The following is a 16,472-nucleotide window of genomic DNA, read 5'->3' as shown; positions in this document are numbered from 1 at the left end:
AACCTAAATAATGAGAATGATGGGGCCAGTATATCTTGAAAGTACTCCTTCATACATATAGAAACATAATAATATGAAGAAATCTTTTCATATTAACGTGGAAGGGAGAGATTAGTCAACAAATGGTGGTGGAATAGTTGATTAGCTGTTTGAATAAAATTTTAGCTTTTTACTTTATAATGTATATCAGATAAATTATAGATTGATTAAAGATCAGATTGATATGTAAATAGAAAGGTAAAGAAAATCAAACTATAAAAGTCTGAATTGGAACTGAATTCAAGTCCTTGGGAAAATACCATTTAAGTTGCAAAACAATAGAAAAAATCATATGGGAATGATTGCAATTGTTGACTATAAAAATTTTCAAACATCTGAAGGTTTCCTCTTAAAATGAAAAGGCAGGGGGGTGGAGCCAAGATGACTGAATAGGAACAGCTCCAGTCTACAGCTCCGAGCGTGGGCGACGCAGAAGACGGGTGATTTCTGCATTTCCAACTGAGGTGTACCGGTTTCATCTCACTGGGGAGTGTCGGAAAGTGGGTGCAGGACAGTGGGTGCAGCACACTGAGCATAAGCCGAAGCAGGGCGAGGCATCGCCTCACCCGGGAAGCACAAAGGGTCAGGGAATTCCCTTTCCTAGTCAAAGAAAGGGGTGACAGACGGCATCTGGAAAATCGGGTCACTCCCACTCTAATACTGTACTTTTCCAACAGTATTAGCAAATGGCACATATCCTGCGCCTGGCTCCGAGGGTCCTACGCCCGTGGAGCCTCGCTCATTGCTAGCACAGCAGTCTGAGGTCAAACTGCAAGGCGGCAGCGAGGCTGGGGGAGGGGCGCCCGCCATTGCCTAGGCTTGAGTAGATAAACAAAACGGCCCGGAAGCTCGAACTGGGTGGATCCCACTTCAGCTCAAGGAGGCCTGCCTGCCTCTGTAGACTCCACCTCTGGGGTCAGGGCATAGCCAAACAAAAGGCAGCAGAATCCTCTGTAGACTTAAATGTCCCTGTCTGACAGCTTTGAAGAGTAGTGGTTCTCCCAGCATGCAGCTGGAGATCTGAGAACAGACAGACTGCCTCCTCAAGTGGGTCCCTGACCCCCGAGTAGCCTAAATGGGAGGCACCCCCAAGTAGGGGCAGACTGACACCTCACACGGCTGGGTCCTCCTCTGAGACAAAACTTCCAGAGAAACGATCAGGCAGCAACATTTGCTGCTCACGAATATCCGCTGTTCTGCAGCCTCCGCTGCTGATACCCAGGCAAACAGGGTCTGGAGTGGACCTCCAGCAAACTCCAACAGACCTGCAGCTGAGGGTCCTGACTGTCAGAAGGAAAACTAACAAACAGAAAGGACAACCACACCAAAACCCCATCTGTATGTCACCATCATCAAAGACAAAAGGTAGATAAAACCACAAAGATGGGGAAAAAACAGAGCAGAAAAACTGGAAACTCTAAAAATCAGAGCACCTCTCCTCCTCCACAGGAACGCAGCTCCTCACCAGCAACGGAACAAAGCTGGATGGAGAATGACTTTGACGACAGAAGAAGGCTTCAGACGATCAAACTACTCCAAGCTAAAGGAGGAAGTTTGAACCCAGGGCAAAGAAGTTAAAAACCTTGAAAAAAAAATTAGATGAATGGCTAACTGGAATAACCAATGCAGAGAAGTCCTTAAAGGACCTGATGGAGCTGAAAACCAGGGCACGAGAACTACGTGACGAATGCACATGCCTCAGTAGCTGATTCGATCAATAGGAAGAAAGGGTATCAGTGATGGAAGATGAAATGAATACAATGAGGCGAGAAGAGAAGTTTAGAGAAAAAGGAATAAAAGGAAACGAACAAAGCCTTCAAGAAATATGGGACTATGTGAAAAGACCAAATCTATGTCTGATTGGTGTACCTGAAAGTGACGGGGAGAATGGAACCAAGTTGGAAAACACTCTGCAGGATATTATCCGGGAGAGCTTCCCCAATCTAGCAAGGCAGGCCAACATTCAGATTCAGGAAATACAGAGAACGCCACAAAGATACTCCTTGAGAAGAGCAACTCCAAGACACATAATTGTCAGAGTCACCAAAGTTGAAATGAAGGAAAAAATGTTAAGGGCAGCCAGAGAGAAAGGTCGGGTTACACACAAAGGGAAGCCCGTCAGACTAACAGCTGATCTCTTGGCAGAAACTCTACAAGCCAGAAGAGAGTGGGGGCCAATATTCAACATTCTTAAAGAAAAGAATTTTCAACCCAGAATTTCATATCAGCCAAACTAAGCTTCATAAGTGAAGGAGAAATAAAATACTTTACAGACAAGCAAATGCTGAGAGATTTTGTCACCACCAGGCCTGCCCTAAAAGAGCTCCTGAAGGAAGCACTAAACATGGAAAGGAACAACTGGTACCAGCCACTGCAAAAAGATGCCAAATTGTAAAGACCATTGAGGCTAGGAAGAAAGTGCATCAACTAATGAGCAAAATAACCAGGTAACGTCATAAAGACCAGATCAAATTCACACATAACAATATTAACCTTAAATGTAAATGGGCTAAATGCTCCAATTAAAAGACACAGACTGGCAAATTGGATAAAGACTCAAGACCCATCAGTGTGCTGTATTCAGGAAACCAATCTCATGTGCAGAGACACACATAGGCTCAAAATAAAAGGATGGAGGAAGATCTACCAAGCAAATGGAAAACAAAAAAAGGGAGGGGTTGCAATCCTAGTCTCTGATAAAACAGAATTTAAACCAACAAAGATCAAAAGAGACAAAGAAGGCCATTACATAATGGTAAAGGGATCAATTCAACAAGAAGAGATAACTGTCCTAAATATATATGCACCCAATACAGGAGCACCCAGATTCATAAAGCAAGTCCTGAGTGACCTACAAAGAGACTTAGACTCCCACACAATAATAATGGGAGACTTTAACACCCCACTGCCAACATTAGACAGATCAACGAGACAGAAAGTTAACAAGGATATCCAGGAATTGAACTCAGCTCTGCACCAAGCAGACCTAATAGACATCTACAGAACTCTCCACCCCAAATCAACAGAATATGTATTCTTTTCAGCACCACACAACACCTATTCCAAAATTGACCACATAGTTGGAAGTAAAGCACTCCTCAGCAAATGTAAAGGAACAGAAATTATAACAAACTATCTCTCAGACCACAGTGCAATCAAACTAGAACTCAGGATTAAGAAACTCACTCAAAACCGCTCAACTACATGGAAACTGAGCAACCAGCTCCTGAATGACTACTGGGTACATAACGAAATGAAGGCAGAAATAAAGATGTTCTTTGAAACCAATGAGAACAAAGATGCAACATACCAGAATCTCTGGGACACATTCAAAGCAGTGTGTAGAGGGAAATTTATAGCACTAAATGCCCACAAGAGAAAGCAGGAAAGATCTAAAATTGACGCCTTAACATCGCAATTAAAAGAACTAGAGAAGCAAGAGCAAACACATTCAAAAGCTAGCAGAAGGCAAGAAATAACTAAGATCAGAGCAGAACTGAAGGAAATAGAGCACAAAAAACCCTTCAAAAAATCAATGAATGCTGGAGCTGGTGTTTTGAAAAGATCAACAAAATTGAGAGACTGCTAGCATGACTAATAAAGAAGAAAAGAGAGAAGAATCAAATAGATGCAATGAAAAATGATAAAGGGGATATCACCACCAATCTCACAGAAATACAAACTCCCATCAGAGAATACTATAAACACCTCTATGCAAATAAACTAGAAAATCTAGAAGAAATGGATAAATTCCTGGACACATACACCCTCCCAAGACTAAACCAGGAAGAAGTTGAATCTCTGAATAGACCAATCACAGGATCTGAAATTGAGGCAATAATTAATAGCTTACCAACCAAAAAAAGTCCAGGACCAGATGGATTCACAGCGGAAATCTACCAGAGGTACAAGGAGGAGCTGGTACCATTCCTTCTGAAACTATTCCAATCAATAGAAAAAGAGGGAATCCTCCCTAACTCATTTTATGAGGCCAGCATCATCCTGATACCAAAGCCTGACAGAGACACAACAAAAAAGAGAATTTTAGACCAATATCCTTGATGAACATTGATGCAAAAATCCTCAATAAAATACTGGCAAACCGAATCCAGCAGCACATCAAAAAGCTTATCCACCATGATCAAGTGGGCTTCATCCCTGGGATGCAAGGCTGGTTCAACGTACGCAATAAATAAACGTAAACCAGCATATAAACAGAACTAACGACAAAAACCATATGATTATCTCAAAGAGGCAGAAAAGGCCTTTGACAAAATTCAACAACCCTTCATGCTAAAAACTCTCAATAAATTAGGTATTGATGGGACATATCTCAAAATAATAAGAGCTATCTATGACGTACCCATAGGCAATATCATACTGAATGGGCAAAAACTGGAAGCATTCCCTTTGAAAACTGGCACAAGACAGGGATGCCCTCTCTCACAACTCCTATTCAACATAGTGTTGGAAGTTCTGGCCAGGGCAATCAGGCAGGAGAAGGAAATAAAGGGTATGCACTTAGGAAAAGAGGAAGTCAAATTGTCCCTGTTTGCAGATGACATGATTGTATATCTAGAAAACCCCATCATCTCAGCCCAAAATCTCCTTAAGCTGATAGGCAACTTTAGCAAAGTCTCAGGATACAAAATCAATGTGCAAAAATCACAAGCATTCTTATACACCAGTAACAGACAAACAGTGAGCCAAATCATGAGTGAACTCCCATTCACAGTTGCTTCAAAGAGAATACCTAGGAATCCAACTTACAAGGGATGTGAAGGACCTCTTCAAGGAGGACTACCACTGCTCAGTGAAATAAAAGGGGATACAAACAAATGGAAGAACATTCCATGCTCATGGGTAGGAAGAATTAATGTCGTGAAAATGGCCATACTGCCTGAAGTCATTTATAGATTCAATGCCATCCCTATCAAGCTATCAATGACTTTCTTCACAGAATTGGAAAAAACTACTTTAAAGTTCATATGGAACCAAAAAAGAGCCCGCATTGCCAAGTCAATCCTAAGCCAAAAGAACAAAGCTGGAGGCATCACACTACCTGATTTCAAACTATACTACAAGGCTACAGTAACCAAAACAGCATGGTACTGGTACAAAAACAGAGATAGAGACCAATGGAACAGAACAGAGCCCTCAGAAATAATGCAGCATATCTGCAACCATCTGATCTTTGACAAACCTGACAAAAACAAGCAATGGGGAAAGGATTCCCTATTTATAAATGGTGCTGGGAAAACTGGCTAGCCATATGTAGAAAGCTGAAACTGGATCCCTTCCTTACACCTTATAGAAAAATTAATTCAAGATGGATTAAAGACTTAAATGTTAGACCTAAAACCATAAAAACTCTAGAAGAAAACCTAGGCATTACCATTCAGGACATAGGCATGGGCAAGGACTTCATGTCCAAAACACCAAAAGGAACGGCCACAAAAGCCAAAATTGACAAATGGGATCAAATTAAACTAAAGAGCTTCTGCACAGCAAAAGAAAGTACCATCAGAGTGAACAGGTAACCTACAGAATGGGAGAACATTTTTGTAATCTACTCATCTGACAAAGGGCTAACATCCAGAATCTACAATGAACTCAAAGAAATTTACAAGAAAAAAACGACCCCATCAAAAAGTGGACGAAGGATGTGAACAGACACTTCTTGAAATAAGACATTTATGCAGCCAAAGACACATGAAAAAATGCTCATCACCACTGGCCATCAGATAAATGGAAATCAAAACCACAGTGAGATACCATCTCACACCAGTTAGAATGGCAATCATTAAAAAGTCAGGAAACAACAGGTGCTGGAGAGGATGTGGAGAAATAGGAACACTTTTACACTGTTGGTGGGAGTGTAAACTAGTTCAACCATTGTGGAAGTCAGTGTGGTGATTCCTCAGGGATCTAGAACTAGAAATACCATTTGGTCCAGCCATCCCATTACTGGGTATATACCCAAAGGATTGTAAATCATGCTGCTATAAAGACACATGCACACGTATGTTTATTGCGGCACTATTCACAACAGCAAAGACTTGGAACCAACCCACATGACCAACAATGATAGACTGGATTAAGAAAATGTGGCACATATACACCATGGAATACTATGCAGCCATAAAAAATGATGAGTTCATGTCCTTTGTAGGGACATGAATGAAGCTGGAAACCATCATTCTCGGCAAACTACCGCAAGGACCAAAAAGCAAACACCGCATGTTCTCACTCTTAGGTGGGAATTGAACAATGAGAACACATGGACACAGGAAGGGGAACATCACACACTGTGGCCTGTTGTGGGGTGGGGGGAGGGGGGAGGGATAGCATTAGGAGATATACCTAATGTTAAATGACGAGTTAGTGGGTGCAGCACAGCAACATGGCACATGTATACATATGTAACTAACCTGCAGGTTGTGCACATGTACCCTAAAACTTAAAGGATAATAAAAAAAAAAATGAAAAGGCAAATTGTAAAGATAGTTTCAACAAATCAAATAAACATAAGGTTAGTATTCTTATAAGTATAAAATTAAAAACACTGTATCCATTAAACAGTTACTTAATGTACATGAATATATAGGGTCACTAGTTATGAGAATAATGAATATGAGATTTCTGGCTTCAGCACATAGTTACAACTATTCATTATTCTCATAACTAGTGATGGTGAGAATTTTTTGAAAAGGCCATTAATGATTTGTTCTTCTTTTGTTAAATATTTCTTCATGTACATTAAGTAATTGTTTAATGGATACAGTGTTTTTAATGCCAACAAATTAGAGGATCAAGATGATATGGACAAATTCCTAGAAAGACACAAGTTACAGGAACTGCTAAAAGAAAGAACAGAAAGTTTGAATAGGTCTATGACAAGTAAAGAAATCAAATTAGCAATTTTTATAAAAGCCCATGCCCAAGTGGCTTCACTTGTGAATTCTATCACACATTAAAAGAATTATTACTAGTTATTCACAAAAAATAGAAAAGGAAGGAGGATTTCCCAACTCTTTCTGTGAGTTCAGTATTATCCTGATAACAAATTCAGACAAAGATGTCTAGAAGAAAAGAAAACTACAGACCAATGTTGTAGGTAGAAAATCAACAAAATACTCACAAACCGAATCCAGCAATACAGCTTGAATATGTCTTATCTGAAATGCTTGGGACCAGAAATGTTTTGGATTTTGGATTTTTTTTTTTTGGATTTTAGAATATTTGCAGAGTATACACTGGTTGAACATAACTAATATAAAAATCTAACATCTGAAATGCTCTAATGAATATTTCTTTTGCACATCAGGTTAGTGCTTTAAAGGTTTTGGATTTTGGAGCATTTCGGATTTCAGATTTTCAGGTTAGGAATGCTCAGTGTGTTTATAAAAAGATTAAATACCATGACCAGGTGGGATTTATCCCAGGAAATACAAGGTTAGTGTAACTTCCAAAAATCAATCAATGTAATACATCACATTAATAGAATAAATGACCAAAACCACATGATCATCCCAAGAGACACAGAAAAAGTATTGATAAAATCCAGCATCCCATCATTATAAAAAAATTCAACACAATAGGAATGGCAAGGAACTTCCTCAGTTTGTTAAAGGGCATCTATAAAAAATCCAAAAGTAATGTCATACTTAATGGTGAAAGACTGAATGCCTTCTCCCTATGATCAGGAATGAGATGAGGATAGCTACTTTTACCACTTTGATTTAATACTATACTGTAGATTCAGGGTAGGGAAATTAGGCAAGAAAAAGAAATAAAAGGCATTTATATTGGAAAATAAGAAGTAAAACTGTAGTCATCCCGCTGTATCCATGGGTTTCACATCCATGGATTAAACCAACTGCAGATTGAAAATACTTGGAAAAAAAGTTGTGCTTGTACTGAACATGTACAGACTTTTTCTTGTCATTATTCCCTAAAGAATACAGTATAACAATTATTTACATAACATTTACATTGTATTAGGTATTATAAATAGTCTAGAGATTTTAAAGTATACTGAAGGATATGCACAGGTTATATGCAAATACTATGCCATTGTATATCAGGAACATGAGTATTTGCAGATTTTGGTATGTGTGGGAGGTTCTGGAACTAGTACTGCATAGATACAAAAGGATGATTGTGTATTCACAGATTACATGATCTTGCATATTAAAAATCCTAAGGAATTAATAAAAAAACTATTAGAACTAATAAATGAACTCAGGTCAGTTGCAGAATAGAAGATCAATATATAAAAATCAGTTGTATTTCTATACACAAAGAACAATCCAAAAATGAAATTAAAAAAATTTCATTAACAATAGCATAATAAATTTTTAGGAATAAACTTAATGAAAGAAGTGTAAAATGTATACATTGAGAAATATAAAACATCATTGAAAGAAATTAAGGAAACACCTAAATAAATGGGAAGATATCTCATAGAGGGCTTCATATTTTTAAGATGGCAATACTCCTTAATTGATCTGTATGTTCAATGCACTTCCTACTGAAATCCTAAATGTCTTTATTGCAGAAATTGACAGATTAATCATAAATTTATATAAAAAGCAAAGGGACTTAGCATAGCTAAAACAATCTTGAAAAAGAACAAAGTTTAAAGACTTACACTTCCTAATTACAAAATTTATTACAAAACGACTGTAATCAAGACAATGTGATACTAAAGGATGAATATACAGATTAATGGAAAGGAATTGACAGTCTCAATATAATTTCTCACATTGATGGTAATTGATTTTTGATCAGGGTGCCAAGACAATTCATGGGCAAAGAATAGTCTTTTTAACTAACAGTGCTGGGACAACTGGATAGCCACATGTAAACTAATGAAGTAAGACAATCTAGTTCACACTATATACACAAAAAAATAGCTTAAAGTGGATCATAGGCCTATATATGAGAGCTATACTTATTAAAACTCCAAGAAGAAACACGGAAGTCTTTGTGTACTTAGATTAGGCAGTGGTTTCTTAGATATGACACCAAAAGCTCAAGTGACAAAAGAAAAATAGTTAAGTTAGGCTTTATCAAAGTTAAAAACATCTGTGTGTCAAAGGACACTATCAAAAATGCGAAAAGACCACCCACAAATGGGTTCCACAAAATGGAAGAAAATGTTTGGGAATCATATATCTGATAACTGTCTTATCTCCAGAATATAAAAGAATTCTTACAGCTCAACAATACAATGGCAACTTAATTTAAGAAGTAGGCAAGGGACTTGAATAGACATTTTTCCAAATAAGATATACAAATGGCCAATAAGCATGTAAAAAGATGCCCAACAGGTGGGCCCCTGAGCGGGCGCCCGGGAGCGTGGTGTGCCAGGCGCCTTCCGCCCTTAACATGCGGAGGCTGGCCCACGCGGCGCCAGAGCTGGAGCGGGGCCCGAGTGGGGCGCCAGAGCCTGAGCGCCAGCGGGAGAGGGGCCGGAGCGGGGATCCGCGCTGCGCTGCTGAAGCCTGGCCGGCCGCCCAGACGCTGCCCGCAGCCTGGCCATGGCGGAGCCAAGGAGAGAATCTCTATACAAACAAATACGTGGCTATCAAATTGGAGCTGATCAAGTCCCGGACCCCGCATCTGCACCTGGGTACCGGTTCTACAAGCAGCTCAGCGCCATAGAGGGCGTCCCTCAGGTCTACTACCTACTACAGCCTGGAGGACCTGTTCGACCTTCACGCCCGAGACGGTGCTCCTGATCGCCATCCGGCTGATCATGCGCATGGATTATGTGCACACCAAGAACCTCATTTACCAGGACGTGAAGCCCGAGAACTTCCTGGTGGGGCGCCCGGGGACCAAGCGGCAGCACGCCATCCACATCATCGACGTCGGGCTGGCCAAGGGGTACATTGGCCCTGAGACCAAGAAGCACATCCCGTGCCGCCAGCACAAGAGCTTGACAGGAACGGCGTGCTACATGAGCATCAACATGCACCTGGGCAAGGAGCAGAGCCACTGCAACAACCTGGAGGTGCTGGGCCACATGTTCATGTACTTCCTATGCAGCAGCCTCCCCTGGCAGGGGCTCAAGGCTGACACGATCATGAGCGGTACAGAAGACTGGGGACCCGTAGCGCACCACGCCCATCGAAGTGCTCTGCGAGAACTTCCCAGAGGAGATGGCTACATACCTGCACTACGTGCGGCGCCTGGACTTTGAGAAGCCCGACTGTGGCTACATGCGGCGCCTGGACTTTGATAAGCCCGACTATGACTACCTGCGGAAGCTCTCCAGCTACCTCTTCGACCGAAGCGGCTTCGTGTTCGACTCTGAGTACGAGGGGCCCGGGAAGTCCTTGGCGACCCCCATCAGCACCGTCCACACCGACCTGCCCTCCCAGCCTCAGCTTCGGGACAAAGATCAGCCGCACAGCAAAAACCAGGCGCTGAACTCCACCAATGGGGAGCTGAACGTGGACAACCCCACGATCGGCCACTCCAGCGCCCCTCATGGCGCCTGCAGAGATGGAGGTGGGGGGTGAAACCAGATGCTGCTGTTTCTTCCCCCTGAATCTTCTCCGTGCGGCCCCTTGGGGCACGAGCTTGTGTGAGGCCCTTGGGGCCCACCCACAGCGGCCCAGGGCCAGACGCTGGCTGGAAGCCAGGACATAGACTGCAGGGTCTTGGCCAGCGGCCCCATCCCAGGGACGAGGGGTCACTTCCTTCACGTAACTGGCCAAAATTTCTACACCTGTGTCTAGTCCTTCCCTCCAAGAGCATTAACTATTTAAAACAAGGAATAAAGGGGGGCGGGAGGGAAGGCCCCCTCTACCCCCACCCCTACCCCTCCATTTCTTTGCTGAAGTGAGTAGTGTGATCCTGGAGGCCCCCAGGGCTGAGGCCCAGCCCCGGCCCAGCCAGCTGCCCCCGTTAGCATCATAAAGTCCAGCTTGTCTCCCTCGATCCAAAGGCCGTTTTTTCAATGGGAGGGCAGGCCTGGCCTGGAGGGGTGCTGTGGGGCCATCTTGCCCAGGCCCACCTGGGAGGGACACAGGCATTGCTGCCAGGGGTGAGGCTGTGCCCCAGGCCTCCCCAAAACTAAAGGGGAACAGAGGGGTGGGGCCGCGGCTGAAGCCAGCCCCGCAACCAAAATGCTGCACCAAAGCTCGGTCGCGGCAGGCACGGCCACTGCAGCCTTTCACAGCCTGGCCCCGGCGAGGGGCAGGTGGGCCCTGCTAGGAGGGTGCTTCTCGAGGCACCTGTTCCCGGAGGCTGTGCTCCGACCCTCAGAACCTGAGGGGGCGTGGGCCGGCTGGCGTCGCCCTGCTCGGCGCCTGGGCCCTGCTGCGTGGGGGCGCACAGGCACGTGGCTTCCTGTCTCTGTGCTCCGCCCCCTGGCAAACAGCCGCAGACAAAATCCCTTAAAGCCCCTGCCCCAGCCCCGCAGGTGTATGTGCAGGGGGGCCTGGGGGCGGCCCTGGACTGGCTGGCTGTCCCCCAGCGGGTCAGCTTGAGGCCGTGCCCAGGGCGGTGGCCGTGAGTCTGGTTTTTGCTTTACCAAGTGTACAGAAGTGGCATTTACGTTTCTCTGATGCTCTTTTGAAGCCATACGACTTAGGGGCTTAAAAAAAAAAAAAAAAAGGAAAAATGAAACCCTCCAAAAAAAGATGCCCAACATCATTGGTCATTAGAGAAATACAAATCAAAACCACGATGGGATAATAGGTCTACAAGGATTGCAAAAGTCAGAAAGACAATAACAAGTGTTAGAGGATTTGGACTAATTTGAATGCAATATATTGCTGTTGGGAATGTAAAGTAGTGCTGCTACTTTGGAAAACAGTTTGGCCATTCCTCAAAAGGGTAAACATAGAGTTACCATATGACCCAGCAATTCTGCTTCTAGATATATATGCATTAGAAATGAAAACATATATCCACAAAAACTTGTACATGACTCTTCATACTAGCGTTATTCACAATAGAAAAATAATAGAAACAAACCCAAATGTCTGTCAGGTGATGAATGGATACAGAAAAAGTGGTATATTCATACAATGAAATATTAATTTGGCAATAAAAGGAAATGAAGTAATGATACATGCTCTAATGTGGATGAACCTTGAAAACATTATGCTGAGTGAAAGAAGGCAGACAGAAAGGCCACATGTTCTAAAATTAGATTGTGGTGATATTTGTACAATGCTATGAATAAACTAAAAACATTGAATTTTACACTTTAAGTGGGTGGACTTTATGGTATGTGAATTATATCTCAATAAAGTTGTTACTAAAAGACAATATAGAGTATTCTTTGTTTCTTTGAAGGACAAGTTTTTAACTTCCTTTTCTCCAAAGAAGCAATTATTTGTTTTTATACCAAATTAGCATTTTCAGATTCTCTACTGATGTTACTGGATTAAATTATGTTTTTAACTTTTTGTTAATGTTTTATTTCTACATTTTTTGTTTCCTACTATTGCTTCTATATTTTGTGCACTGAAGGAGGTAGTATATTGATTTTACACTTACATTTCTTGTACTTTCTGCCTATATTAGTGTTATCCACATATCCTTTTGTCTCAAATTTATATTTAATACTGTTAGCTGTGTTTTCTAAGTATGGGATAATACCTTTCAGTATGCTGTAGGTGACTATAGATAGTATGTTTGTATTTGAACTATTTGGAAGCTGAGCAAATGTTTTTATTATCTTGTAGATTTTACTTTCCTCGTTGGTATTGCAGTGGCAGCAACAGAGCCTATCGGCATGGAATATCTCGAGGTGCTGAAGCTCCTCTTCTTGATGACTTTGTCATGTCTTACCTCTTTGCTCAGGTATGATTATACTATCTTACTTGTGCATGTGTTAAATGATAAATATCTAGCTGTTTAATAAGTCACTTAATCAGGAAAAACTTCACATATGGGAAAATTGCAGTTCTGTCTTGCACAGCAGGTGCAGAGAAGTAACAAAATTGAGTCTTTTAGCACTAGTTTTTAATCCCATGGTTTATGGATAATAGAATCTATTTTATAAAGATTTTTTTGAATTGATCCTTTTGAATTTCTTTTTTTTAGGACTTTAGATCATTTTAAGGATTTCGCAAGGTATAGACGGAGGTTTACAACATGACTCATGTAGACATACGTGGCTAAAATATTAGTAACATTTCTTTATGATTAAAAAAAATTTTTTGGACAATTTCAGGCTTACACAGTGGACAATGAATTGTAGAGAAAGTAGGTTACATAAAAAAATTAGCTCTGATAGTTTGTTTAGCTGTTTATAGGAAGGTGACTGGATGTTGATACTTAGTCTAAGAGCTATATTCAAGTTATTTGTTCACTAATACAGTTATGTCAAATTTTTGTATTGTGTTGGTATTTCATAATGCTTTCTTCTCTATATCCTTGATTTAAACAGTAATTGATATATTTTGTCATTAAATAACTTGTTTTTATGTGCTGCTAGACTAGTAGGAATAGAAATTAAAGGAAGAAAATATATTAGTGCTCTTGGGTAAAAATAGGCACTTGGTATCCCCAAGGTATCAGGAGTTCTAAATCAGATTTGCTAATATTGTAGGAAATAAGCCCACAGATCCTCATGGTTCGCATTTCCGAGAGGAAGCCTAGTAAGGCTAGTCCAGTTTATGAACAACAAAAGGAAAAATATTTCTCTATTGGGGTATGAGACCAACAAACTTGATTTTTATTGTGGTAAGAAATATATAATAAAAATGACCATTTTAACCATTTTAAGTGTACAGTTCAGTTGTATTAAGTACAAATACATTGTTGTACAACCATCACCACCATCCATCTCCAGAACATTTTTCATCTTCCCAAATGGAAACTTCATGCCCATTAAATAATAACTCTCTATTTCCACTCCCAATGGCCTTTTGCAGTCACCATTCTACTTTCTGACTATAAATCTTCCTTTTCTAGGTACCTCATACAAATGGAATTATACAGCATTTGTCCTTTTTTGACTGGCTTATTTCACTTAGCATAATGTCTTCCAGGTTCATCCATGTTGTAGCGTGTGCCAGAATTTCTTTCCTTTTTAAGGCTGAATAATATTCCATTGCATATGTATACTGCATTTTATTTGTTCATTCATCTGTTGATGGATACTTGGGTTGCTGCTGTGAACATGGGTAAACAAATATTTCTTTGAGTCCCTGTTTTCAGTTCTTTTCGATATATACCCAGAAGTGGAATTGCTGGATCATATGGTAAATTTATAATTTTTTTTGAGGAACTGCTACATTGTTTTCTGTAGTGGCTGCACTATTTTTCAGTCCTACCAGCAGTGCACAAGTGTTCCAATTTCTCAGCATCCTCAACAATGCTTTGCTTTGTTTGATAATAGCCATCTCTATGGGTTTGAGGTGGTATCATTGTGATTTTGATGCGTACTTCTCTAACAACCAGTGATCATGAGCATCTTTTCATATGCTTGTTGGCCATCTGTTTATCTTCTTTGCAGAGATGTTGCTTGTTGGCTATTTGTTTATCTTCTTTGCAGAGATGTTGCTTGTTGGCTATTTATCTTCTTTGCAGAGATGTCTATTCAAGTCCTTTGCCCATTTTAAAATCAGGTTGTTTGTTTGTTGTTATATTATAGAAATTATTATTCTGGATCTTAACTCCTTATAAGATACATGGTTTGTAGATAGTTTTTCCCATTCTCTAGGTTGCCTTTTCATTCTGTTGCTTGTCTTTTGATGGACAAAAGTTTTAAATTTGGCTGTATTCTAATTTATCTATTTTTTGTTTCCTATGTTTTTGGTGTCATATCCAAGAAATCATTGCCAAATCCAATGTTATGAAGATTTCCTTCTGTTTTCCTGTAAGAGTTTTATCATTTTAGCTCTTACATTTAGGCCTTGGGTCCATTTTGAGTTAATTTTTGTCTATCGTGAAGGTAAGGGCCCAACTTCTTTTGCTTGTGAATATCCAGTTTTCCTAGCACCATTTGTTGAAAGACTGTCTTTTCTCCATTGAATGGTCTTGGCACCTTTGTTGAAAATCATTTGACCACCAACCTACTTTTTTATACAGCTCCTTTATCTCTATAGCCATTATAAAAAGAGAGGGGAATGGAGAGAGGCTTCTAAGAATAGCCGTTTGAAAACAGGATATTATGAGGTTACAACTTTCTGTTGCTTTTACGGGTATATTATTTCACCTGTGCTGCAGAGCTAGTATATTTTGGGGGCAGGCTAGTTAAGTCCCATTTATAAGCCAAGTTTTCCCAAACTATTCATTCAGCTACCTTAGCCTAACATTAATACTGCAATGTCTAGTATTTTTGATCTAGAAAAATTTTGGGTGATTTCAGAATACTCAATTTTATCCTTCTAGGAAGGATTGTCTTATCTAGCATGGCAAGGTAATTCCACCATATAATTCTAAATTATGTCTAGATAGTACCACAAGCAATTTTCTATTTTTAAATGTTTTTACTTCTCTAAATTTGTGCCCAGAAAATATGATAGTATTTAGATTACTCTAAGATTGTACTGTTATCATTTTATATTATATGCATGTTGTAGACTATATATAGCAAATTTGATCAGTGGCATTACCAGAGTGTAAGAATATCTTGACATCTTTAAATAACCAAAAAATAGATAAGCCACTGAACTGTCTTTAAAGTTCTTAAGACAGTACCTGTAGGAAGACAGATTTGGAAAAGGTAAGCAAATAAAAATCAAAAGTAAGATGGCCCTTTTAAATTCAGTTTCCTCTGGGAATTAATTGCCTTTATATCACCAAATATGGCTGCTAAGCAAATAAACTGCTGACATGTGAACAACTTTTAATTAATTCATATCTATTCAACAACAATTGGATGTTTACCTAATGTTCTTGGCATCATTTCTGATTTTGTGACTGTGACTGTTTTTTATTTCCCTGGCTACTGAAGATGTAAATTTCTTAAGTTCAAATTTTGTCAGCTACTCAAATGAGGAAAGGTTTTCTTTCTTATTTTTTTGTAGAGATGGGGGTGTTTGATGACCAGCCTGGCACTATCATAGCTCACTGCAGCCTTGAACTCCTGGGCTCAAGTGATTGTCTTGCTTCAGCCTATCAGCCTCCTGAGTAGCTAGGTACAGGTGTGTGCCACTATGCCTGGCTAATTTTTTTAGTTTTGTTTTTGTGGAGATGGGGTCTTGCTCTATTGCCCAGGCTGGTTTCAAACACCTGGCTTCAAATGATCCTCCTACCTCAGCCTCCCAAAGTGCTGGGATTACGGGTGTGAGCCACCACACCTGGCCTACTGAAATTTTTCAGTAGTTTTAATTAAATGAAATTTTTGAGGGTACATACTATAATATTTAAGGAGTATTATTTATTATGTTTTGGCATTTGAGACTCTTCCATTTGTAACTTTTCTCTAGTGAATAGTTTATTATGTTTTTAGTATT

General features: G+C 40.3%; 1 protein-coding gene and 1 pseudogene across 5 annotated transcripts in view; both read left to right on the top strand.

Moving 5' to 3' along the window:
• Nucleotides 1-16,472, top strand: part of JAK2 (Janus kinase 2) — a 143,870-nt gene that overhangs the window by 47,128 nt on the left and 80,270 nt on the right. For all 5 annotated transcript variants that reach the window (XM_054500549.2, XM_054500545.2, XM_063649551.1 and 2 more), the window contains exon 4: nt 12,750-12,867. In XM_054500549.2, the coding sequence (XP_054356524.1) occupies nt 12,750-12,867 (118 nt within the window). The remainder of the gene's footprint in view (nt 1-12,749; nt 12,868-16,472) is intronic.
• LOC129044397 (casein kinase I-like) lies at nt 9,433-11,356 on the top strand (annotated as a pseudogene).

The sequence above is a fragment of the Pongo pygmaeus genome, chromosome 13 (assembly GCF_028885625.2).
Source record: "Pongo pygmaeus isolate AG05252 chromosome 13, NHGRI_mPonPyg2-v2.0_pri, whole genome shotgun sequence".
NCBI lineage: Eukaryota > Metazoa > Chordata > Mammalia > Primates > Hominidae > Pongo > Pongo pygmaeus.
This window is presented reverse-complemented; position numbering and strand designations above follow the sequence as displayed.